The 27786-nt window shown below is 36.1% G+C and overlaps 1 protein-coding gene across 2 annotated transcripts; it reads right to left on the bottom strand.

Moving 5' to 3' along the window:
- Window positions 1-4536: 4536 nt before the first annotated feature.
- Window positions 4537-27786, bottom strand: CLEC2D (C-type lectin domain family 2 member D). Of its 2 annotated transcripts, XM_069490401.1 has the most exons (5): window positions 27708-27786; window positions 18395-18508; window positions 11862-12046; window positions 6691-6794; window positions 4537-4825 (listed from the first exon to the last, which is right to left on the bottom strand). In XM_069490401.1, the coding sequence occupies exons 1-5, from the start codon at window positions 27760-27762 to the stop codon at window positions 4687-4689; spliced, it is 597 nt and encodes a 198-aa protein (XP_069346502.1). In that variant the 5' UTR covers window positions 27763-27786; the 3' UTR covers window positions 4537-4686. The 2 variants fall into 2 exon arrangements, with proteins under 2 accessions (XP_069346502.1, XP_069346503.1); XM_069490402.1 differs by lacking the exon at window positions 6691-6794 and having other exon boundaries at window positions 4730-4825.

Below are 27786 nucleotides of genomic sequence, written 5' to 3'. Positions count from 1 at the left end.
ATGAGAATTTCTCTAAGGGCTGCCAGTCACTGCAGGGAAATAGCCCAGGCCTGAATTTGTTCCCACTCCGGTTATCAAGGTCATTGTCCTGTTAAATTGTGCTGCTGAAAACAAAAATGTGTAAATTTAGGAAACAAAAGGCCATGAGCTTCAAAAACAGGAAACAGTTGGCCTCTCAGATCATTATCTACTGGTATTATCTGGAGTTATGTAATCACTAGTCTGGACCTAGGCATCTTAAAATGGAAACACTGAATAGCAAATGAAGCAATTACATTAGACAGAGATTTAGAAGGGGACCTGAAATACACAGATTCTTGCACTTGGAAAGGTAATCTGACATTTTCCATTAGAAGATAATAGGTAAGAATGCAAATATTTTTACTGGTGTGAGGTGCTATCTTACTGTGGTTATAATTTGTATTTCCCCTGAGAAAGGAGGCAAGATGGCAGATCAGAGACACCACCAGCCAGAGTGTTTCTGCAAGAAGGAGAAATTTTAGAAGAAAGAGAAAAAAAACAAACAGACAGACAAACATAGATCAGATGAGGGTCAGAAGGAAGGGTCCCTGAACCTACAGGAGATTCCACAGGAAGAGGTTGTGGAACATAACTAGAAGGAGAAAGGCATTGGCAGGGATTAAGCCCTGAGAGGCTTGGAGACCAGCAAGAACAGTAGGCAGAACAGTTAAAATTCCCCTCCCTTGCATCTCGGACTGTTGGTGAGCTCCCAAGCTGCTGGAGAGACCTGCCGACACCAGCGCAGACACTGCTGCCACCAGTGAGCGGAGAGCTTCTTGCGGAGAGGGCACCAGGCTCCCAGCCCTCAGGGTTCCTCCCACCCCACAGACCTGAGCCGGTCAACAGGTGCCATATTGCTTCCCTATCCACTAGGAGCTGTTGTCCTCCCCAGGGGGCACCCACCGCTCAGGTTCTATTTTGGTCATCCTCACACAGACATTTCCCAACTCTGGCCCAGACTGCAGGAGCCACAGGAGTCCAGTGGGTCCCAGGTGATCTTCATGACTCCAGAGCCTGGTCATTCTGGGTGGACTGCCTCCCAGAGAGAGGGTTGGAGATGACCAGTGTGCAGACCTTCCTCCACCTAGACCTTTATTCTCCCCTTCCCTTCCCTAACCTGTGGCTGATGAAAGAGAGAATTTAGCTACCACACAGAGGTATCCACAGGGAATGGGGCTTGGACATTTCCTTTTGGGGTCCTGCGGTGGACTGAGGGGTGCTTGGACTGTGAGCTCCCTACCAGCTGGCCCTTCCTGGTGCTGCTCACCCAGTGACTCCAGCAGACCAGGGCAACTCTGAGGCAGAGGGACATTGAACCAGCTTGGGCACAACATGGGTGACTTGGGACCAGCAGTCTTCTCCCTGGCATGGACAGGGATTGATCTATGGGGCCTGGGGGACAGGCCTGCAGGCTGGATCCCATATACCCAGGTCTTGATCACATTGTCCAGGGGCATATAGGGGATATTTGTGCATTAGTCTTGTGAGGTGGGGTACCTGCAGGGGCAGGTCAGGGAGGAGAGTGCAGTGTATGTGAGTTCTAGCTATGGCATGCTTGTGGGGCACCCCTTCTCCAATGGGAGGGCTGCGCTCCCAGCTCAGGCCAGGATCCTTGGCAGGGAACCTCTTTCTTGGTCTGCATCACAGTGATGGGGGAGCTCTACTGGCTTGAGGTCCTGCCTACCAGCAGAGGCCCAAGAGAAAGCACAGAACAAGGGAGGGTGGAAAGGAGCAAGGCCTGCTCCAGACTGCCAGACTGCAGGTCTCAGACAGCCCTGCCTCCACACGCAGACTTTCTGATTAAGTGAGGCCACTTCAGCCCCTCCCTGGCACCTTTGCACAGAGGTGGAGAACAGAATTTTGACCCCTGCTAAAAGCATGCATGGAGCTTGAGGGCAAGCTCACCCAACTCGACCACACCCAGTCTCACTCCCCAACCCCACTATGCTGAGGTGGATAATAGGACACACCTGGAAGTGCCAGGGCTCCACCCACCACCTGGGGCACTAGAGAGCTTCTCCAGAGAAACTAGAGCTGGTCACAGGACTCCAAAAAGACAACATTGCAATTGGTTCCTTCTGGCAAACACACTGACTCAGAGGAGGATACATTTACATGCCCTTTAACCGCATTTACTAATTCATCATCCAGGGTGTGGTTCATTCCCACCCACAAGCACCACCTACTGACTCAGAGATTAAACTGGGCATGTCAGTGTCTAAACAAAAGAAAATCCAAAAGTAAGAAGCAACATTTGCTGCAGATGAGAAGAAACCACTGAAAGAACTCCAGACGTATAAAAGCAAAGCGAAAGGACATCCCCAAAGGGAACACCAGCTCTCTAGCAATAGACACCAACCAAAATCAGAATATTGAAATGGCAGATGAAGAATTTAGAACATAGATTATAAGGAAGCTCAATGAAATGGAAGATAAAATGGAAACCCAACACAAAGAAACCACAAAAGGAATGCAGGAAATGAAGGAAAATTTCACTAAAGAAATTTAAATATTAAAGAAAAATCAAGCAAAACTTCTGGAAATGAAAAACTCATCCAGAGAATTACAAAATACTGTGGAAAGCCTTAAGAATAGGTTTGATCAAGCAGAAGAAAGAAACTGAGAGCTTGAAGACAACACTTTGCAATTCAACAAATCAGTTACAGAAACAAAGCAGACAAATAAGAGAAAACAGCAAAGCCTATAAGAAATGTGGGATTATGTGAAGAGGCCTAACATTAGAATCACAGGCATCCCTGTGGGTGAAGAAGAAAATACACAAGTTCCTTAAAAAAAAAATCTAGTTCCTTAAAAAAAAAAAAATAATAATAATCTAGTTCCTTAAAAACAAAAAGTCCCAGACCAGATGATTTCACACCCAAATTTTACCAGATCTACAAAGAAGAACTGGTGCCTACTCTGAAGAAATTATTTCACAACATTGAGAAGGAAGGAACCCTCCCAAACACGTTTTATGAAGCCAACATCACCCTGACACCAAAGCCAGAAAAGGACTCAACAAAAAAAGAAAACTACAGACACCAATATCCCTTATGAATATAGATGCAAAAATTCTCAATAAAATCCTATCAAATCAATTTCAGGTGCTTAATCATAAAAATAATATATCATGCCCAAGTGGGCTTCATCCTAGAGATACAGGGATGGTTCAACATGCACAAATCTATAAATGTAATTCACCACATAAATAGAGGTAAAAACAAAGGCCATATTATCCTCTCAATTGATGCAGAAAAAGTATTTGACAAAATTCAGCACCCTTTTATGATCAGAATGCCTAACAAAATAGGCATAGATGGAACTTATCAAAAAATGATAAAAGCCATATACAACAAACCCACAGTCAACATCATACTGAATGGGGAAAAATTGATGGCATTCCCACTTAGAACTGGAACCAGACAAGGTTGCCCACTATCACCACTTCTATTCAACATGTTGCTGGAAGTCCTAGCAAGAGCAATCAGACAAGAGAAGGAAATCAAGGCATCCAAATGGGCGAAGAAGAGGTCAAACTATTGCTCTTTGCTGATGATATTATCTTATATCTAGAAAACCCTAAAGATTCTACCATGAGGCTACTGGAATTGATAAACAAATTCAGCAAACTCTCAGGTTACAAAATCAATGTACAGAAATCAGTAGCATTCCTAGATGCCAACAACAGTCACACTGAGAACCAAATCAAAGATTCAATACCCTTCACAACAGTAACAAAGAAAATAAAATACCTAGGAATACATTTAACAAAGGAGGTGAAAGACCTCTACAGGGAGAACTAGGAAACACTGAGGAAGGAAATAGCAGAGGACACAAACAGATGGAAAACCATACCATGCTCATGGATTGTCAGAATCAATATTGTTAAAATGTCTGTACTACCCAAAGTGATCTACAGATTCAAACCAATCCCCATTAAAATACCAAAATCATTTTTCATAGATCTAGAAAAAATAATTCTACACTTTGTATGGAACCAGAGAAGACCCCATATAGCAAAAGCAACTTTAAGCAAAAAGAACAAATTGGAAGGCATCAATTTATCAGACTTCAAGCTATACTACAAGGCTATATTAACCAAAACAGCATGGTACTGGCACAAGAACAGACACATAGACCAATGGAACACAACAGAGAATCCAGTTATAAAATCATCCTCAGATAGCCATCTGATCTTTGACAAAGCAGACAAAAATATACACTGGGGAAAAGAATCCTTATTCAAGAAATGGTGCTGGAAAAATTGATAGCCACATGTAGAAGACTGAAACAGGATCCACACCTCTCACCTCTCACAAAAATCAATTCATGGTGGATAACAGACTTCAACCTAAGGCATGAAACTATAAGAATTCTAGAAGAAAATGTTCGAACAACTCTTATAGACATTGGCCTAGGAGTGCAGATATCTTTACAAAGTGGTGATTTCCTTTTTTCTGGGTATATACTCATAAGAGGAATTTATGGGTCATATAGTAGTTCTATTTTTAAATTTTTTAGGAACCTCCACAGTTTTCCATAATGACTGCACCAAACTACATTCTCACCGACAGTGTACAAGGGTTCCATTTCACCATGCCATCACTAATGTTTGTTAATTCTATTTTTTAATGAGGTTATTCATTCCAATGTTGCTTCTGAAGATTAGTTAGGGCTTTGCTGCTTCATCTGGGCATATGTATGTGGTTTGGAACAAATCCACTTCCTCTCCGTGTAGTGCCTAGCACTACTGGCACCTTTGTCATTCAAATAGACACACTCTCCTCCTCCTCTGATGGGAAACCTGCATTAGAAAAGACAAAAGCAGTTGGCTGCTGGAAATTTCTGCAAAAGCAGGGAGACCAAAGATAAGAAAATAAGAACACTGACATTAATTTAACCTCAAAATGGAAGATGCATTACACATATCATCTCTTTAATATCAATACTTACTTTAATAATTATGTCCTTTTACAGCCAAGGAAACTGGATTTTTCCAAGCTAATATAGCAAGTAAAACTGGGATTCATATCTAGGCCCATGAGACTATAGGGCCTAGCTAGACTATTTCAACTTTTTTCACTTTGGGAAAGGGGAGAGTGAAGAAATGCTGCTCTATTACAGGCAATTCTGTTGTTGTTGTTCATAAGCCCTGATCTTCTCCTGGCTCATGTATTTATCACTAATGAGTCAGTGAGCTTTTCTTAGCAGGAAATACAATAGATCAGCTGTAGGAAGAATGCAGAGTTCTGAAACAAACCTGTGTTATGTCTGTAAGCGTAATGTTCTTCCCACTACATCCAAAGCTTCATTTGGCTTGTGGGAGAGTTCTGACACCTGTTTTCTCTACACAGTTTTAGCAATATTCTACTTCTTTAAGTAATTGAAGACCTCAGCATCTTGTGTCTAAGCCCCTTGTTTCATCATAGTCTTCCTACTTGCCTGGTCAGTCTAGTACCAAAACTGCAGTGCTATGCAGCTGAGTTTAAATGACCTGACAGACATTTTGGGTCGGTATTCATATTATAAATGTCTCCTCTTTACTCACTGAAATTACTATGGTCTGTGATATAATTTGCTAATTGTTGAAACATGCTAGAGTTTAATCATGTAGTATTTTACATTTCTCTAAGTGACGAGCAGTTTTCAACAAGTGAATAGTTAACAGTATATTTGATCCTTAAAATATTTTGAGAATTAGGCAGAGAAAATATTACTATTTTAGTAATGTAAAGGGAAAAATCAAAATTAATTCTAAATGTTTACAAAGGATTCACTATCTGGTAGGCAGTGTAGATACAACAGTGTAGAAATGAATGAGCTCTCTGACTTCTAAAACTTACCATCCTGTCCAATGTCAAAAGCTAATGAGAAAAAGCCCATTTTCAAACCTGCCAATGTCCAGCCCAGTGCCTTTCCCATAAATAAAGTTATATTTCCAATATTGATTACTTGATAATCATAAAGCAGCTTTTCAAAACCCTCTCATCTCTCAAACATTAAGTAAACTTGTGTGAATCCAAGTCTTCCACCATTATCCAAAATCTTTTCAGTAATCTAAAGATCCTATAAATATACATTTGAAATTAAATACTGTAATGCCAAACTTTACCCATCCTAAAATTTTAAAACTATGATCTTGTTATGAATAATAGGTATTATTGATGTCACTCATAATACCTCTCTAAATCGGCTAAGATTGATACAATATATATACATAGTTGATATAATGCTATATAGTTTTATATAGTAACAACTTGCATTTATATAATCTTTTAAAGTTTAAAAAGTACAGTCATATTCATCAAAACCTCTAATCCTCATATCAACCCTGTGAGATCAATAGGACAAGTACAACATAATTTTGTTGCAGATGTAAGAAATAGACTTGAAGATGTGTTGGTTTGCTCAAAGGGTTCAAAAGTGACATAGATGAGGCTCGAGATCTCATAGATGAGATCAGTTTACAGTCATTCTATCTTACCATGACAGCCTTTGGATTGATTTCAGGAGTTTGCAAAAACCTTTGAAACATACAAATTGGCAGTATCTTTCTTTATGTCTAATCTTAAATTGAGAATTTTTAAAGCATATAACTAGAGAATACTTTAGATTTCATGTAAAGTAAATTCAAATACAAGTATTACTGCCAGAATTTTCAGAACTTACCATCTTGTCCATTCAGTACCATTTATCCATTTCCAGGTTTGGCCTTGCTCTCGGCTCAGACCAATCCAGTGGTCAGATGGGCCTTTATATCTCAACAGGAAATTCTTTCAGAAAATATGAAGAAAATATTTATCAATCTTACATAACTCAGCCTCTCCCAGAAGAAATATCCTTAACTGCTCTTGCAATTTTATTTTTTATTTTTATTGTTTAATAATATATAGAGAATGAGTGTGGTATGTTATCATACAAACATAAAGAAGATAGTTCAAAACTGAGACAAGTTAATGATAATTTGTTTACTTTCATTTCTACATAGTACCCATTTGTGTGACTATTCTACAGTTTATCTATTCTGCTATTGGCTGATATTAAGGTTGTTTCACATGTAGAGTTATTATAAATGCTATTATGACATTCTTGGCACCGGTTCTGGAATGTGATTTTTAGGCCACAGGGTAAGCTTGTTGTCAACTTTAAGAAAGGACACTAAACTAATGTAAGAGTACCAAATTTTCCTTACACCAGCAGCGTAGGCCAGTGTCCTTTGCTACACATCCTTGCCAACACAGAGTGTCCTTTTTATGATGACAGGTTCTGAATTTCAGTGTAATTACATATATATAAATATTTTCCTTTATGATTAGTGAATTCAGTGAGGACTCAGGAAAATCTTTTACTCTTTTGAATCATACGAATGACCTTTACTTTTGCTCTACTTTTCTTAGTTCCTTAAAGTGTACAGTAGGTTATTGATTTGAGATCCTTCCTCTCTTTAAGATATGTATTCTCAGCTATAAATTTTCCTCTTAGAACTATTTTCAATTCATACCATAAATTTTGGTATTTGTATTTTCACTTTATTTGTCTCAAGGTATTTTCTAATTTCCCTTGGGATTTCTTCTTTGACCATTGGCTATTTAAGAGTGGATTGTTTAATTTCTACATATTGTGAATTTTCAAGTTTTTCTTGGTATTGATTTCTAGATTCATTCTATTGTGGTTCCAAAAGATACTTTGTATAATTTCACATTTTTAAAATTTATTAAGACTTATTTTGTGACCTAACATATGATCTATTTTAGAAAACATTCCATGTGCACTTGAGAAGAATGCCTATTCTACTCTTGTTGGGTAGAATGTTCTGTAAATGTCTGTTAGGGCTAATTTTTATAGTGGTCTTTAAATTCTCTATTTCTTTATTGATCTTCTATCTGGTTGTTTTAGCCATTATTGAAAGTGAGTATTGAGTTCTTCAACTTTTTGTAGAACTGTCCATTTCTTCCTCTAATCCTGTCAATTGTTGCTTTATATATCTTAGGGCTGTGATATTAAGTACATATATGTTTATAACTGTTAGATTGACTTGCCATGTCAAACTTTATCAATGTATGATGTACTTGTAAAATTTTTTACTTTAGTCTATTTTGTCTCACAAATATATAGCCACTTAATTTCTTTAGATTACTATTTGCATGGAATATCCTTTTCAATCTTCTTACTTTGTATCCTTATAGCTGAGGTGAGTCTCCTGTGGACAGCATAGGGATGGGTTTTGTTTTTTAATTTGTTTTTTATCCAATTTATCAATGTCTCCCTTTTAATAAAATGGATTCATTCTTTTACCTTTAATATGATTATTAAAAGAAGAATTATTTCTGCCATTTATCTCTTTTCTTTATATCTTACATGTCTTTGTTCCTCAATTCCTCTATTACTGCCATTTTTTAATTGTTGATTTTTTATAGTGTATCATTTTTATTCCCTTCTTCTTTCCTTTTTTGTATATTTTTGTAATTTTATTACTGGATATCTTGAGGATTAAAATTAACATCTTGAACTTATACCAACATAGTTTAATAATGTCAGTATAGATTCAATAGCTATACAAACATTTTGAGCCTGTACATCTCCATTCATCTTTCTTCATACTGTTGTCACAGACTGGGTGTATATATATTGTATGCCCATAAACATACAAATATAATTATTGTTTTATGTATTTACCTATTAAATGTTATATAGGCATTATATATAATGCATATATATATTTACATACATATGAGAGAGATAAGTTACATATTACACTATACACAGAGTAATTCTGGGTTTTATATTTATCTATGTTGTTGACTTTTTATGAGTATGCTTTATTCTTCTGGCTCTGAGTTACTGTTTACAGTCCTTTCATTTCAGCCTAAAGAATCCTCTTTAGCATTTCTTGTAGGACAGGTCTATTGGTAACACACTCTTTCAGGTGGTTCTCTGAAAATGTGTTACTTTCTCCTTCACTCTTTAAGGATAGTTTTGTCATATATAGAATTCTGGGTTCATAGTTCTTTTCCCTCAGACCTTTAAATATATATCATTCCACTGCCTTTTCATCCTCATGTTTCTCAGGGGAAATCACCTATTAATCTCATTAAATGTCCTATGTAAATGATGTGTCGTTGCTTCTCTCTTGCTGGTTCCAAATTCTCTCTGGGATTTTTCTTTATTTTTTTTTATTTCAATAGATTTGTGGGTACAAGTAGTTTGTTGACACGTGAGTGAAGGCTTTAGGTGTAAATGTCACCCGAATAGTATACATTATATTTGATGGGTATTTTCTGATCTATTGGCCCCCTCACACCAGCGCCCCCTTCTCAGTCTCCGAAGTCCATTATACCATTCTGTAAGATTATGTATACCCATCATTTAGCTCCCACTTATAAGTGAGTACGTGTGGTATTATTTTTCCATTCCTAAGATACTTTACTTAAGATAATGTGTCTTCTATAGAGGTTGTACTAATTTACATTCTTAGCAACAGTGTGTAAGCATTCCCTTTTCATGACATTCATACAAAATCTAGTGTTTTTTGACTTTTTATCAGTGACCATTCTGACAAGGTTAAGATAGTATTTCATTTTGATTTTAATTTGCAGTTCCCTAATGATTAGTGATGTTGAGCTTTTATTCATATTTTTTTTGCCATTGTTTATCTTCTTTTGAAAAATGTCAGTAAATGTCTTTTGCCCACTTTTTAATGGGGTTATTTGTTTTTTCTTGCTGATTTCTCTGACTTATTTGTAGATTCTAGATATTAGTCCTTTGTCTGTAAATATTTTCCATTATTCTGTAGGTTGCCTATTTACTCTGTTGATTATTCCTTTTGTCCATAAGAGTAATTCCAATGTCCATAAGAATATTTTTAAAGTTTTTTTCTAAAATCTTGACAGTATCACATCTTGTATTTAAATTAAGTCTTTATGGATCTTGAGTTAATTTTTTGTACGGTGAGAGATAGGGATCCAGTTTCATTATTCTGCCTGTGGCCCTCCAATTTTCCCAGCAGCAGTTATTGAATAGGGCATCCTTTCCACAGTGTGTTTTTGTCTGCTTTATCAAAGATAGTTGGTTTCAGGTGTACGGTTTTTCTTCTGGGTCTGTTCCATTGGTTTATGTGTCTACTTTTCTACCAGTACCATCCTGTTTTAGTTACTATAGCCTTGTAGAATAGTTTTTTTTAACTTGACTATAATTTATCTCAATGTGGATCTCTTTGAGTTTATCCTATTTCTAGTTCATTGAGCCTCTTGGACATATATATTTATATCTTTCCTCAGATTTGGGAAATTTTGGCTATTATTTCTTTAAAAATTTTTCTGCTATTTCTCTTTCTCTTCTCCTTCTGGGACTTCTGTAATGCATATGTTGGTATGCTTGATAATGTTCTACATGTCCCTAAGGATATGTTCATTAATCTTCATTCTTTTTTTTCTAAATCTAGATTGTTTCAATTATCTTATCTGCAAGTTTTCTGATCCTTTCTTCCTCCTGTTCTGATCCTTTCTTCCTTCTGCTCAAAGCTGCTGTCTGACCTCTCTAGTGAATTTTTTATTTCAAGCATTGTACTTTTCAGCTCTGGAATTTCTATTTTTTTTTTTTAACAATTTCTGCCTTCTCCTTCATATACTAATTTTGTTCATATTTTTGTGTTCCAGATTTCCTTTAGCTCTTCATATAGTTTCCTTTAGTTCATTGAATATATTTAAGACAGCTAACTTAATATCTTTGACTAATACTTTTAATATTTGGGCTTCTTCAGGGATAGTGTCTATTAGATTTTTTTTCTGTGAATGGGTTATACTTTATTTTGCATGTCCTATAATTTTTTGAGAACTGGACATTATGAGCATTATGTTATGGTAACTCTGTTAATTTACTTTTGCTTTTGGAAATCATTGAATCTTGCTTGTTGGGGTTTGGAGTTATTTGTTCATGACTTTTCCCAACTATTTTTGCAAAGTGTGTATTCCCTGTTGTGCATGGTCATTGAAATTTCTGTTCTGTCTGTGATCAACCAGTTACCTGAAAAAAACTTTTATTATATGTCTGCTTCCTAAAATGGAGGAAAAACAAACATGCTACTATATTTACTTAAATCCCCTAGAATCCACTTAGACTGATTGAAACAGTGGTAGCCCACCTCTGTGCCTTCCCCCCAGCAACCAAATGCAGAAATCGTCAATAACCCTGATATTTAGAGGAAAAGTTCCTTATTGCCTGCCCTGGCTTCAGCAAGCCATGCCAGGAACATGTGCAGCAGTCCCCATGGCTCCTTACAATGATCAGGTGTGGAGAACAGTAGTTATTACTGAGTAGAAGGCTAAAATTTACTAAAATTAGCCAAAATTTATGAGCCTCTTCATCAAACTCTTCCCTTGATACTGCAAGTGTTCAACTAGGCACAAAGGTTCCAAAATAGTTACTTCAGACGGTTTCTAATAGTTTAATAGTCATTTAGGTGGAGGGACAGATTCCTGGAGCTTCCTATTCCACCATATTCTCTGACATTACTCCTGTTTTATTTATTTTGAAGCAAAGTTACTAACTTCATATAAACTTGAAATTGTGTTTTGACCTATAATTTTCTGATTCCTATTTGCACAGTTCTGGCTCACAAGTCAAAGAATGCTCTGGCTTGCTCTCTGGCCATGTTTCTGCCATGAAGGTTAAGGTAAATACAGATGGCTAACTGTAGAATGTGGTACTTGCTGGGTTCATCTCTGCTTATGCTAACTAAGCAATGTATAAGCAAATGTCTAAATCTGTCTCTTAGACACCCCACAAAGAACCACATCCTTTTAGGGCTGAATCTTTCATTCTGGCCAAAACTATTTTCTTACCAGTTCCTGGAGAGTTTCAACCTGAACAAGGTCAGCACCTTGTGAGTCACAATATATCTGGCTTGATGTCCAATTCTTGATGTCATCGGAAAAATAGAAACACTTTCTTTGGAAACCAATCCAGCTTTCTGGGCACACAGCTTCAAGATATACTGAGGGCTTTTGATTGCAGTTAGTTCTAAGTGCTAAAAATAAAAATGACTTTCTTTTATACTGTACTGTATAAATTACCAAGTACTAATACATTCTCCAACACTGTTGTTTAAGTATTACATGTAGTATCCTCATTTTTCAAATGAGAAATATGATGTTGAAGATCATTGCATACATTACACAGTAAATGGCAAAACTGAGATTCAAACTAATGCCTTCAGTAATAGATGAGGTCAAAAGGGAGTTATCAATGCCTTAAGCTCTCTCTGTGTCACATATCTGTCTACTTGGAATTCAACAATGTTATCTTTTCTTAAAATATCGGATACATAAATATCAGCATATGATCAGCCTTGGAGAACAGATGCTTCTTCAACTACTCTAGATGAGTTGATAAAATAAGGGGCAGGGTATAGATACCTCATGTGAGTAAAGTTTCTTAAGGTGAAATGGTCTGATATATGCCTAAATAGTCCCATGAATATTAAAGAATTTGCTGCACCCAGAGCTTCCTTCTACTGAGGAGAATTAGTGAGATTCTCTATATTTGGAAGGCAGCCATACTCCATTGGACAGGATTCTCAGACCCACTTCTTGTATAATCAGGAGAAATGCTCTCTTCAAATTGTACCAGAGTGATGAAAGTCTCTCCAGATAGTTGTCACTGAGCTGCTAGTAGCTGACTCTTCAGCTTCTACATAACCACTTTCTCCCCTCAACTCATCAGCTCTGAAGATGGCTACGGCATACCAGGAAGCTTTGTACTCATGGTATCATTACAATAATTGCAACCATTATTCTTGAATTTTGCCCCTTAAGAAATGAGAAACAGCTCCTGGCTATAAGTAATAACTGGTGTAATCCAAATGTCAAACCATATAACACCAGGGAAATATGTACTCTAAGGCAGTGGTCCTCAACATTTTTGGCACCAGGGACTGGTTTCATGGAAGACAATTTTTCCACAGACTGGGAGATAGGCAGGGATGGTTTTGGGATGATTGAAGTGCATTACATTTATTGTGCACCTGATTTCTATTATTATTACATTGTTAACCTCTCTGCTAATGATAATCTGTATTTGCAGCTGCTCCCCAGCACTAGCATCACCACCTCAACTCCACCTGAAATCATCAGGAATTAGATTCTCTTAAGTAGTGTGCAACCTAGATCCCTCACATGTGAAGTTTATAATAGAGGTCCTGCTCGTATGAGAATCCAATGCTGCTGCTGATCTGACAGTGGGCAGAGCTCAGGCACTGATGTGAGTAATGAGGAGCAGCTGTAAGCACAAATGAAGTTTCACTCACTAACCCACTGCACACCTTCTACTGTGTGATCCAGTTCCTAATAGTCCATGGACCAATACTGGTCCATGGCCCAGGGGTTAAGGACTGTAGTTCTAAGGCATTCACCACAAGCCAGGTACCAAATTATACCTATTGTAGTGTAATTTCTGGGATTAGATCTTAAGGCATACTGGATTTCTTTAAATGTATGCATCTCTATTGTGCTATCATTTCTCCTATAATAACCAGTTTAAAAAAAAGGGACAAGTAGGGTTTGCTTTATGAATCTGGACACACCTATGTTAGGTGAATAAATATTTAGGATCATTATGTCCTCTTGTTGAATTGTTCCCTTCACCATTATGTAATGACCATCTTTGTATTTCTTTACTTTTGCTAATTTGAAGTCTATGTTATCTGATATGAGAATACCTATACCAGTTTTTTTTTTTTTTTGGTTTCCATTTGCATGGAATATTGTTTTCCATACCTTCACCTTGAGTCTGAATGAATCTTTGTAGATTAGATGTGTTTCCTGGAGACAGCAGATACTTGGCTTGTATTTTTTGATCTACCCAGCCAGACTATGTTTCTTGAGTGGGGAGTTCAAGCCATTCACATTTATTGAAAGAATTGGTAGGTGGGGTGAATTTCTGTTTATCCTGTTGAGTGGAACTTTATTATTTTGTTTTATCTCTTGAGCCATTGTGGTATCTGGGTTCTGACCTTTAGCTTTTGGGTGGTTTTACACTGGTGGGTGTTTGTTATACTAATCCAGGTATGATGCAGTTCTGAGTACTTTCTGCAGGGCAGGTCTGGTCTTGACAAATTCCCTCAGTGTTTGCTTGTCTGAGAAAGACTTTATTTCTCCATAATGTAAGAAGCTTAGTTTTGCAGGATATAAAATTCTAGGCTACGCATTATTCTGTTTGAGAAGACTGAGAATGGGGCCTCAATCTCTTCTGGCTTGTGAGGGCTTAGTTGAGAAGTCTGCAGTTAGTCTGATAGGTTTTCCTTTGTAAGTTACCTGCTGCTTTTGCCTTATGGCTCCTAGGAGGGCCTGTTTCATGTTTACTTTGGCCAATCCAATGACTATATGTCATGGTGATTGCCTCTTCTTGATGAATCTCCCAGTTGTCCTTTGAGCTTCTTGAACCTGGATATCTAGATTTCTATCAAGGCCATCATCATATTGCCATTTGATCTTGACAAAGCAGACAAAAACACACACTGGAAAAAAGAATCCCTATTGAATAAATGGTGCTGGAATAATTGGATAGCCACATGTAGAAGACTGAAACAGGATTTGCACCTCTCACCACTCACAAGAAATTAATTCATGATGGACAACAGACTTAAACCTAAGGCATGAAACTATGAGAATGCTAGAAAAAAAGGTCAGAAACACTCGTATAGATATCAACTTACACAGAGAATTTATGAAGACCGCTAAAGCAATCACAGCAACAACAAAAATTAACAGATGGGACCAGATCAAGTTAAGAAGCTTCTGCACAGCCAAGGAACAATCAATAGACTAAATAGACAACCTACAGAATGGGAGAAGACATTCACATGCTATACATCTGACAAAGGGCTAATGACCAGAATCTACAAAGAACTCAAGTGAATCAGCAAGAAAACATCAAACAACCCCTAAAAAAGTGGACAAAAGATATGAACAGAAGCTTCTCAAAAGAAGATAGACTAATAATGGCCAATAAGTATATGAAAAAATGCTCCATGATGCTAATCATCAGGGAAATGAAAATCAAAACCAAACTGAGATATCACTTAACTCCAGTGAGGATGACTTTTATCAAAAATTACCAGAACAACAGATCCTGCCATGGATGTAAAGAGAAAAGAACAGTTATACGCTGTTGGTGGGACTGCAAACTAGTTCAACCTCTATGGAAGGTACTATGGAGATATCTCAAAGAACTAAAAGTAGATTTACCATTTGATCTACCAATCCCACTGCTGGGTTTGTTTTTCATTCAACATTTGTTTATTGAAGATGTGTAGCTCTTTATATGCAAAGTTTATGTTAATGTCCTTTGAATATAAAATTTGTGTTTTTTTAAATTTATTTATTTATCTTTTAAATTTCAGACTGTCACAGGGGTACAGACGTTTAGGTTACATATAATGCCTTTGCACCACCTGAGTCACAGCTACAAGCATGTCCATGCCCCAGACAGTGTGCAGTGCACTCATTGGTTGTGAATTTACCCATCCCCTCCTTCCCCCTACCTGCCCAACACCTGATGAATGTTGCTTCCATATGTGCATATGAGTGTTCATCAATTAGTACCAATTAGATGGTGAGAATATATGGTGCTTGTTTTTCCATTCTTGTGATACTTCCCTAGGAGAATGGGCTCTAGCTCGATCAGGATAATACAAGAGGTGTTAGTTCACCATTGTTTTTTGTGGCTGAGTTGTACTCCATGGTGTGTGTGTGTGTGTTTATTAGTCCACTCATGTATTGATGGGCACTTGGGTTATTTCCACATCTTTGCAATAGTGAATTGTGCTGCTATAAACATTCTAGTGCAGATGTCTTTTTTATAGAATGTCTTTTTTTCCTGTGGGTAGATGCCCACTAGTGGTATTGCTGGATCAAATGGTAGTTCTACTTTTAGTTCTTTGAGGCATCTCCATATTACTTTCCATAGAGGTCATACTTGTTTGCAGTCGCATCAGCAGTGTGAGAGTGTTCTTGTGTCTATGCATCCATGCCAACATTTGTTGTTTTGGGACTTCTTGATAAAAGACATTCTCACTGGAATTAAGTGATATCTCATTGTGGTTTTGATTTGCATTTCCCTGATGATTAGCATCACTGAGCATTTTTTCATATGTTGCTTGGCCATTTGTCTGTCTTCTTTTGAAAAGTTTCTGTTCATGTCCTGTGCCCACTTTTTAATGGGGTTGTTTGGTTCTTTCTTGATAATTTTCCTGAGTTCTATATAGACTCTAGTTATCATCTTTTTATCTGATGTATAACTTGCAAATATTTTCTCCCATTCTTTAGGCTGTCTATTCACTCTGGTGATCCTATGTAACTAATTTATTGATTTCCATATGTTGAACCATCCCCACATCCTTGGAATAAATCCTACCTGATTAGAATAAATGATCTTTTTGTAGTTGGTGTATTTCTAATGTATCTTTGTGGTGCCGTATTTGGTTTGCTAGTATTTTTTGGGGATTTTCGCATCAATGTTCATAAGAAATATTGGCTTATAATTTTCTTTCTTTATTGTGTTTTTGTCTTGTTTTAGTTTCAGGGTAATACTGGACTTATAGAATGAGTTTGGAAATATTTTGTTATCCTCAAGCTTTTGGAACAGTTTGAATAGGATTGATATTAGTTCTTCTTTAAATGTTTCATAGAATTTATAAGTAAAGCCATCGGGTCCTCGGCTTTCTTTTGATGTGAGACATTTTATTATTGCTTCTATCTCATTATTTGTTATTGGTGTATTCAGGTTTTGGATTGCTTCATGGTTCAATCTTGGTAGGTTGTGTGCTTTTAGGAATTTATCCATTACTTCCAGGTTTTTCAATTTTTTGGCATATAGTTGCTCATGATAATCTCTAATGATCCTTTCGATTTCTATGGTATCAGTTGCAATGTCTCCTTTTCCATCTCTGATTTTATTTATTTGGATCTTCTCTCTTTTTTTCTTAGTCTGGCTAATGGTTTGTTGATTTTTTTTTTTTTAATCTTTTCTTTCTTTCTTTTTTTTTTTTTTTTGAGACAGAGTCTCGCTCTGTTGCCCAGGCTAGAGTGAGTGCCGTGGTGTCAGCCTAGCTCACAGCAGCCTCAAACTCCTGGGCTTAAGCGATCCTACTGCCTCAGCCTCCCGAGTAGCTGGGACTACAGGCATGCGCTACCACGCCCAGCTAATTTTTTCTGTATATACTTTTAGTTGGCCAGATAATTTCTTTCTATTTTTAGTAGAGACAGGGTCTTGCTCTTGCTCAGGCTGGTCTCGAACTCCTGACCTTAAGTAATACACCCGCCTCGGCCTCCCAGAGTGCTAGGATTACAGGCGTGAGCCACTGCGCCCAGCCTATCTTTTAAAAAATACCAACTTTCCAATTTGTTGATGTGAATTATCCCTTTTTCTAGTGTATCCATGCTGTAGACACTCCCCTCCTGTTAGTAACTTAGTAGCTATTTTGGTTATCAGATTGACTGTTGCAGTAGCACAATGTTTGTGTTCACGTAACCCTTATATCACTTAGCAATTGCCCCAAAGCACAAGAGTGTTGATGCTAGCAATTCAGACATGCCAAAGGAAAGCCATGAAGCACTCACTCTTTGTGGAAAAAATGAAAGTTCTCAACTTAATAGGGGAAGAAAAAATTGTATGCTGAGGTATGGTAAGACCTAAGGTAAAAACAAATCTATCTGTGAAATTCTGAGGAGGCAAAAATGTTGTGCTAGTTTTGCTGCTGCACCTCTAACTTCAAGTTATAGTTACAGTGCTTAGTCAAGATTTAAAAGGCATTAAATTTGTGTCTAGAAGACATGAACAGAAACATGATCTGACCAATGGCAATAGAGTTTGGTACCACCTATAGTTTCAGGCATCCATAGGGGGTCTTAAAATGTATCACCCACATATAAGGGGGGGACTACTATTTTCAAGCATGAACACAATTTTATAAATTACAAAGCCTTCTACAGCTCTATTTTGACATGCCCTCCATCAAGACCTACGTACAATGTCTTTCAAGTAATTTAATTAAAAATGAAATTTCTGAGTGAGAAAAAAACTATGCATTTAAATTACACAATAAAAGGCCTAAAAACTAATGTAAATTTAAGCATATGGACTGGCAATTGGGTTCTGTCTTTTGCAGATTCTGATCATCCCATTAAACTTGCAAGAATGTGTCCCCTATCATACATAGTTAAAATTTTAGATGCTGCTTATAAGGTTATTGGCATTTAACTTACTGGGTGAAATAATATATTAGGAGGTCTAAATAACAACAAAATAATTAAAATGTCTTCTCTTCCTTCTGCAAATATAATTCTCTCTAAATGAACAAAGATTATAATTCACTTACCTCCTAACGTAGTGATCATTCCACACAGTATGATTGTCAGACATACAGTTGAGAAGAAATACAAGGTCCAGTGTGAACTAACTTTATTAGAATGCTCTTTAGAATGCAGATTACCTAAAAACAATTATTGAAAAACATTTTTAAATTAAATACAGACATAATACTACTCAAAGCACTAACCACAAAAATATTATTCACATTTAATTTCTTCCCTTTTCACTAGAGGAGGCAACTGACCTGTCATTTTTTGAATTTGCTATTTTGTATCCAGAGTTTAATTATTTACCACAGTTAAGGTAAGCACACATGACCCATGAAGTAGCCTTACATGCCCCCATCAAAATACATAGAAATTTGATTAAATCTCCACATTCAACTATCATTTTATGGAAATGTAGAAAGGAGAGAATCATGTCAACTAAACCACAGAAATGAAACCAACAAAATACAGATTGTTAAAAAGCCTATGTAGAAAATTAACCTGATTCTTTTTTTTAAAAAAAAAAAAAGTAAAGAAAATTTTAAAAATATATCAAGAGGGAATCTATTAACTAAAAGAGACTCAATGGCTTTTTTTTTTAAAAAAAGGCAAAACTGAAGTGACAAAATGGTTATCATAAAAGTCAAATTTGTTATTTTTAGGAGGAAAGATTGGTAAATGGCAAGGAGGGGCCTCTGAGTTGCATAGCAAGGATCATTCTCAATGTTAGTAGTTTAAAATGTGTTCATTTTATAATAATTCATCAAGCTACATATTTGTGTTGTATAATTTTCTCTTTTGTGTTATATCTCAAAATATCTTAGGTTAACTAAAACCTCTTTTAAAATTTATTGTTGATTCTGATGTTCTCTCTTGCCTGTAGTTCACACTTCTAGCTAATTTCTTAGACACGTCGTTAGCTAAACAGGTATATTTTTTCTCCAAAATTTCTTCCACAGTGGAGACATTAGTTACCTTTATATTCATGTTTTCCAAGTTATTTTTATTAATTAATAGACTTTATAATTTCAGCAAGATAGAGTTACAGAAATATTGAATGAAAATTACAAAGTTCACATAAACCTTCTGTCTCTCTTTTATCAAAGATAAAGAAAAAAATCAAGACAGAAGCCAGAGGGGGAAAACCTTACTTAGAGAGGAACAAAGATAAGAATTACTTTAAATTCTCCCCACAAACCATACAAGAAGGAAAGGAGTGGAATAAAGTATTTAAAGTGTTGCGAGAAAAAATCCTACCAACTCAGAATTCTTTACGCTGCAAAATTATCCTTCAAAAGTGAAGGAGCAATAAACACTTTCTCAGACAAACAAAAATCTGTATTATTTGTTGCCAGGAGACTTGTCTTATGAAAAATATTGCACAACTTTTTAAAAAACAGAAAAACCATACAGTTCAGAAACCTGGATCTACATTAAAAGAAATGGGAAAACATTGAAGAAAAAGTAAGTGAAGATAAAAATTTTCATTTTTCTTATGCTTAATTTATCTAATACCTGACAGTTTGAAATAATAGTAACAGTATGGTTAATTATGTATGCTTATATGTAAATTAAATGAATAAAAGCAATGACATAAAGGATAAAGGGAAAATTTAGGATTATTTTGTTGTTACAAGGTAGTGACAGTACCTGTGAAATGGTGTAGCAATATTTGAAAGTGAACTTGGATCAGTTGTGAATGTATTAATATATTGAAAACTCTAAGGCAATCACTAAAAAATGTTTTTAAAAAAGTATAACTGATATGCTAAGAAAGGAGAAAAAAATAGAATCATATAAATGATCAGTTGAAACTATAAAAGGCAGATAAAGAGTAGAAGACAAGAATAGAAACAAAGAACAAAGGCAAAAATAGAAAATAGTAAGAAATATGGTATATATTAACCCAACTATATAAATAATCACTTCTGAACATCAATTAAAAAACAGAGATTGTCAGAGTGGATCAAAAAATAAGACACGGGCTGGGTGCAGTGGCTCCCACCTGTAATCCTAGCACTTTGGGAGGCCAAGATGAGAGGGTTGTTTGAGGTCAGGAGTTTGAGACCACCCTCAGCAAGAGTGAGACCTCATCTCTACAAAATATAGAAAAATTAGTCAGGCATGGTGGTGTGCACCTGTATTCCCAGGTACTTGGGAGTTTGAGGCAGGAGGATCATTTGAGCCCAGGAGTTGGAGGTTACAGTGAGCTATGTTGACACCATTGCACTCAAGCCTGGGTGACAGAGTGAGATTCTGTCTCCAAAAAAAAAAAAAAGACACAACTGTATGATGTTTACAAAAAACCCACTTTAAATATAAAGACACATGTAGATTAAAAGTAAATTGATAATAAAAATATACTATGCTGATACTAATCAAAAGAAAGCAGAAGTTGCTATAAAAATTTCAAACAGAACAAATTTCAAAGGAAGAAAATTTATCAGGGATAAAGAAAGGCATTACACAAAGATAAAGGAGTTAATTCTCCAAGAAGACAACAATTCTTAACATGCATGTGCCTAACAAGAGAGCATCAAACTATGTGAGGCAAAAACTAATAGATCTGCAAGGAGAAATAGATGAACTATTTTCATAGTTTGAGACTTCAACAGCCCTCTGTCAGAAATGGACAGATTCAGCAGGCAAAAAATCAGTGAGAACATAGTTGAACTCAATATAGTTGAGAACATAGTTGAACTCCAGTCAATCAATGGGATGTAATTGACATGTATAGATTACTTCATGCAGCAACAGAAGAATATACACTCTCAAATTTACATGGAACATTCACCATGGTAGACCACTTTCTGGGCCATAAAGCACATTTTAGAAAATTTTAAAGAATAGAAATCATACAGTGTCTGCTCTCAGATCACAACGTATTTAAATTAGGTATCAATAACAGAAATATAATAAATAACTAGAACATCCCACAAATATATGGAGATTAAGCAATAGACTTCTAAACAACACACGGGTCAATGAAAAAGTCTCAAGAGAAATTTTAAAATATTTTAACTAAATGAAAATGAAAAAACAACTTATCAAAATTTGTGGGATTCAGCAAAAGCAGTGCTTAGAGGGAAATTTATAGCATTGAATGCATATATTATAAATGAATAAAGATCTAAAATCAATAATGTAAGCTTCTACTTTAGGAAACTAGAAAAAGAAGAGCAAATTATTAATAAGTACAAAGTACACAGAAGAAAAGAAATAATCATTAGAGAAGAAATCAATGACATTGAAAATAGGAAATTAATAAAGAAAATAACCAAAACCAAAAACTGGTTTCTGGAAAGGCCAAAAGAAATTATAAGCCTCTATCCAGGCTAACTAAGAAGAAAAGAGACAGGACAAAAATTACCAATATCAGAAATGAAACAGAGATATTACTATAGATCCCATGGACATTAAATGAGAATCAAAATACTATGAACAATTCTATGGTCATATGGAGGACCAAGTCCTTGAAAGACATAATTTGTCAAAACTCACACATGGAGATACAGATGATCTGAATATGCTCCTATTAAATAAGTTGGATCAATAATTAGTAACTCTCTAAAGACAGAAAACATCATGTCAAAATGGGTTTACTGGTAAATTCTACCAAACATTTAAGGAAAAAATCATACCAATTCTCTATGATTTCTTTCAGAAGATAAATTAGAGAGATTACTTCTTCACAGTTAACTGTGAGATCATATTTACCCTAATATAGAAAACAGATGAAGACATTACAAGAAAAGAAAAGAACATAGATGTAAAACCTCAACAAAATATTAGCAAATCAAATCCAACAATGTATAAAAATAATTATACACCATGATTAAGTGGGATTTATTTCAGTTTTTTGAGACTGGTTCAGTATTCAGAAATCAATTAATGTCACCCACAATATTATCAGGCTAAAAAGGAAAAATCACTTCAGCATAACAATAGATTTTTAAAAAGCATATAGCAAAACTCAGCATAGATTTATGATAAAAACTCCAAGTAGTAAAGAGGAACTTCTTTACCTTGATAAAGTATAACCACAAAAAACCTACAACTAACATCAGACCTAATTGTGAGAAACTTAAAGGTTTCTCAGTAAGATCAGGAACAAGGCAAAGATGTCCCCTCTCAATACTTTATAACATTGTTGTAGAAATACTAAATAATGCAATAAGATAAGAAAAGGAAATAAAAGGTATACAGATGAGGAAGTAAGAAAATTGTCTTTGTTTGCAAATGACATGATCATTTATGCATAAAATCCAAAAGAAATGACAAAAGACCTCTGGGAACTGACATACAATTAATAAGGTTCCAGGATGCAGAGTTAATATACAAAAGTCAATCACCTTCCTGTATACCAGCAATAAAGAGGTGAAATTTGAATTAAATATATAATGTCATATACATTAGCATCCAAAAATATAAAATACATCTAACAAAATACGTATAAGATCTATATGTGGAATACTACCAAACTGATAAGTGAAATTAAAGAAAAACTAAACAAATTGAGAGAGATTTCATGTTCATGGATAGGAAGACTCAATATTACCAAGATATCAGTTCTTCCCAGCTTAATCTGTAGATTAAATGCAATCACAATCAAAATCCCAGCAAGTTATTTTGTAAATATCAACAAACTGATATTCTAAAGTTTATATAAAAAGGTAAAAGACACAGAATAACCAACACAGTTTTGAGGAAGAACAAAGTTGAAAGACTGATACTACCCAACTTCAAAATTTACTATAGTAATTAAGACAATGTAGCGTTGGCTAAAGATTAGACAGACAGATTAATTGAACAGAATAGAGAGTAAAGTAGTAAAATAAAGAGAAATGGACCCAGATAAATGTAGTAAACTGATCTTTGACAGAGGAGCAAAGGCAAAACAATGAAAAATAAAACATAGTCTTTTCAACAAATGGTGTGGAATAACTGGACATCCACATGCAAATAAATGAACCTAGACACAGACTTTGTATCTTTCCTAAAAATAACTCAAAATGAATCATACACCAAAACTATAAAACTCAGAAGATAACATAAGAAAAACCTTGATGACTTTGGGTATGGTGGTGACTATTTAGACACACAACAAAGGTACAATCCATTTATTAATAAAAAAATCAGTATGTTGGACTTTATTAAAATTAAAAACTTCTGCCCTGCAAAAGACATTATCAAGAGAATAGAAGACAAGCCACAGACTGGGAGAAAATATTTGCAAAAGATACATCTGATAATGGACTGTTATCCAAAATATATGAAGAATTCTGAAAACTCAAAGGAAAAAAATGAACCAGTTAGAAAACGGACAAAAAACTTGGATAGACACCTCATCGAAGAAGATATCCAGATAAAAATAAACATCTGAAAAGATGATCAACATCATATGTTATTGGGGAATTGCAAGTTAAAACAACAATGAGATATCATTATAGGTTTATTGGATTAGCCAAAGTCCAAAGCACTAACAACACCAAAGGATGTTGAGGACGTGGGATAACAGGAACTCTCATGCATTACTGATAAGAATGCAAAATGTTACAGCCACGTTGGCAGTTTTTCACATAAGTAAACATACTCTTAACATGCAATCTAGTGATTATGCTCCTAGGAATTTACCCCCCAAAATTTAAAACTTATGTCCATACAAAAACCTGCACACAGAAGTTTGTAGCAGCTTTATTCATAATTGCCAAAACTTGAAAAACAACAAGTTGTCCTTTAGTAGGTGAATGAATAAATAACTTGTACAACCAGACAATGGAATATTATTCAGAGCTAAAAGAAAATGAGCTGTAGGCCGGGCTCAGTGGCTCACGCCTGTAATCCTAGCACTCTGGGAGGCTAAGGCAGGCAAATCGTTTGAGCTCAGGAGTTCAAGACCAGGCTGAGCAAGAGTGAAACCTCGTCTCTACTAAAAATAGAAAGAAATTATATGGACAGCTAAAAATATATATAGAAAAATTAGCCGGGCATGGTGGCGCATGCCTGTAGTCCCAGCTACTTGGGAGGCTGAGGCGTTGGATCACTTAAGCCCAGGAGTTTGAGGTTGCTGTCAGCTAGGCTGATGCCACGGCACTCTAGCCCGGGCAGCAAAGTGAGACTCTGTCTCAAAAAAAAAAAAAAAAAGAAAAGAAAATGAGCTGTCAAACCACACACAGGAAGGAAACTTGAATGTGTAATACCAAAGGTAAAAAACAAATCTGAAAAGGCTACATACTATCACACAGAGGATATTTAGGGCAGAAATTATTCCATATAATGATGGATACATGTCATTATACACTTATCCAAACCCATAAAATATGCAACACCAAGCATGAACTCTAATGTAAACTATGGACTTTGAGCAGTCGTGATGTGTCAATGTAGGTTTATTAATTGTAATAAATGTACAACTGGTGAAAAATGTTGATAATGTGGGAAACTGCTCTGGTTTGAATGTGTTCCCCAAAGTTCATGTGTTGGAAACTTAATCCCCAATGCAACAGTGTTGAGAGTTGAGACCTTCAAGAAGTGATTAAGTCATGAGTGTTCTGCCCTCATGAATGGATTAATGTCATTATCTTGGGAGTGGGTTCATTATCATTGGAGGGGATTTGTTATGAAATAAGTGTGACCCCTCTTGTGCTCGCACGCTCCCCCCACCCCTCTCGTGCATGGTGTCTTGCCCTTCCAAATTTTGACGTAGGGTGATGGAGCAAAAAGCCTCTCACCAGATGTGGACCCTCATTCTTGGACTTCCTAGCCCCCAGAACTGTGAGTCAAATAAATCTCTGTTCATTATAAATTATTCAGCCTCAGGCAAGGCAAAAGGCAAGGCATGGCTTACTAGCAGCAGATCTAAAAAGAACACCAGAATTTAAAGTATCATCAAACCAGTGATTAAATTTACCTCCTTTAGAATCAGTGCCCTGAACCTAATACAGCCAGGAACCTGGAATTTAGCATCTATCAAGGCCCAGATAGAGAGAGCCCCAGGAGAAGCACTCCTGGTCTCAGGAACAAGAAAGTGAACTGCTATCTCAAGAAGGATGAAAATATCCCATTTTTCTCCCTCTTCTCCATTCTCACATGCCTCAAACCCAGGCAACCTCATGGCAGTGGCAGTGGAAACTATAGCAACTTGCAACAGCTGAAACCCTGAGAAAGAGGAATCTTCCTTTCCATCCGGTAGAGCTGTGATTCCAAGAGAGTGCGGCCAAACCCCTTGCTTTTTTTTCTTCGTTTTTGCTCTCCTTCTGCCATGTGGGCTGAAAAATGAAGCCACAATTGCAGAAGTGTATGATAGATCAGGGTAAGTGGAATCCAGAATTTCTGGCCCTCTTTCTCAAAAAAGAGAAACCCTTGGGATACATAAAGTACTGGTTGAACAGTGAAGAGGGAGGAACTTTTGAAAGGGGCCCCTGAAAGTTATTTATAAACTCCTGAATTCACCAGCCCCTCAAGCTGTGTGTGCCTAGGTCTGGGCCTAATTAGCAGATGGAGGATGTTACAGACTAATAAATAGAACATTGCACAGCTCCCAAATTGAGCCGTGGTTTGTGCACCAGAAAGACATATATGAGGAGTATGACAAAACATTTCAAAACTGAACTGACAGTGGAACCAGAGCCTGCAGAATGCCTGCACCCCACCAGAGTGATTACATGCTAAAACAAACAAACAAAAAAGTCAATATATTCAAAAATTTCAACAAGATCCAGAGTCTCATAACAAAATATTTATTCAAAATGTCCAGAATACAATCCAAAATTACTCAGCATATGAAAACCATGAAAATGTCAACTTCCATGGGAAAAGGCAATCCCTGACATGACAGGGATGATGGGATTATCTGACAAATACAGCTGTTAAAAAATGCTATTTTTTAAATATTTTAGGGGTATCATCCATATGCTTTAATTGTTTTATCATTCCATTGTACCTCACCTTAAAATTACTTTTATATGGGAGGGAAATTGTATATTTTTTTACATAAATGCCTACTATAAATCATACATCTTGTGTTGAAAAAAAAATTCATACATGGGGACACAGCTAGCTGATTCATCTGTTGTTGAAAAATATATAAATAGGCTGGGCGCAGTGGCTCATGCCTGTAATCCTAGCACTCTGGGAGGCCGAGGTAGGTGGATCGTTTGAGCTCAAGAGTTCGAGACCAGCCTGAGGAAGATCAAGACTCTGTCTCTACTAAAAAAAAAAAAAAAATAGAAAGAAATAAGCTGGACAACGAAAAATATATAGAAAAAATTAGCCGGCATGGTGACTCATGCCTGTAGTCCCAGCTACTCAGGAGGCTGAGGCAGAAGGATTGCTTGAGCCCAGGAGTTTGAGGTTGCTGTGAGCTAGGCTGATGCCACGGCACTCACTCTAGCCCGGGCAACAGAGTGAGACTCTGTCACAAAAAAAAAAAAAAAGAGAAGAAGAAGAAGAAAAATATATAAGTAAAGTAAAAGAGGAAATGAAATCAACAGTCTAAATCTCCCTCTGACAGGGAAAATGCTGTTTAAAGCAGCAGTCATAAAATATTCAAAATACCAAATGGATGAAGAAATAAATGAAATAATTTAACAGACGTTTAGAGAGCATCTTTTCCTCCTCTGAATTACCTTCTCTCTCAGTTGACTACCACTTTTACTAGGAAGAAAAAAACCTTTCAAGTCCTAAATTATGACACCTTGAATTTCCCTGTGGGGGAAAAAGAAATCACAATATTTTTCACTTACTAAATCACCATGAGGCCTCACATACAGATTTTTTTAATTTTAAACTTCTCATATATACACATAATATTACATATAATGTGTGTATACATATATATATTTGTTCTTTTTAAGTGCAGCCAATGTAAGAATATTCCATTTAAATACCCTACTAAGTTTTACTTGGACCTCTGTTTACTTTTTTGATTTATAAACGTCTTTTACCTATTTTTTTTTCTATTTTTTCCCTTATGAGCTTCCATGATAGGTTTTTTAGCTTAATAATGATAATATCTTTTATCTGTGTAACACCCTAGAGTTTGTATCATTCTTTTCAGTAAATTTAATTCTTTTTGTTTTCAATTATAAATTTAACCTGATTCCATTCTCTTTCATTTTGCTCTAATGATTCCCTCTCCTTAATTGTTAGGATTGGGTATCTACATATGTGCATATTTTACACAAATTATAAACTAGTTATGGTCTCCAGCACTCCACCTCTCATTCTTGAAAACTCTTTACTTGTTAACCATTTTTCCTGTGTGGAGACTAGAGCCCATCACTGTCTTCCCACCCCGGTTCCCACACTACTCCGCACAGCCCGGCTTCTTACCTGGGTTTGCCAGCACTTTGGTTTGTGTAAAGCCTTTCTCCACATTGTCATGCATTTTGCCTACGGTTTCTGTGAGCAA

This window comes from Eulemur rufifrons, chromosome 16, assembly GCF_041146395.1.
Source record: "Eulemur rufifrons isolate Redbay chromosome 16, OSU_ERuf_1, whole genome shotgun sequence".
NCBI lineage: Eukaryota > Metazoa > Chordata > Mammalia > Primates > Lemuridae > Eulemur > Eulemur rufifrons.
Note: the sequence above shows the minus strand (reverse complement) of the source record. Positions and strands in the feature narration are given on the sequence as shown.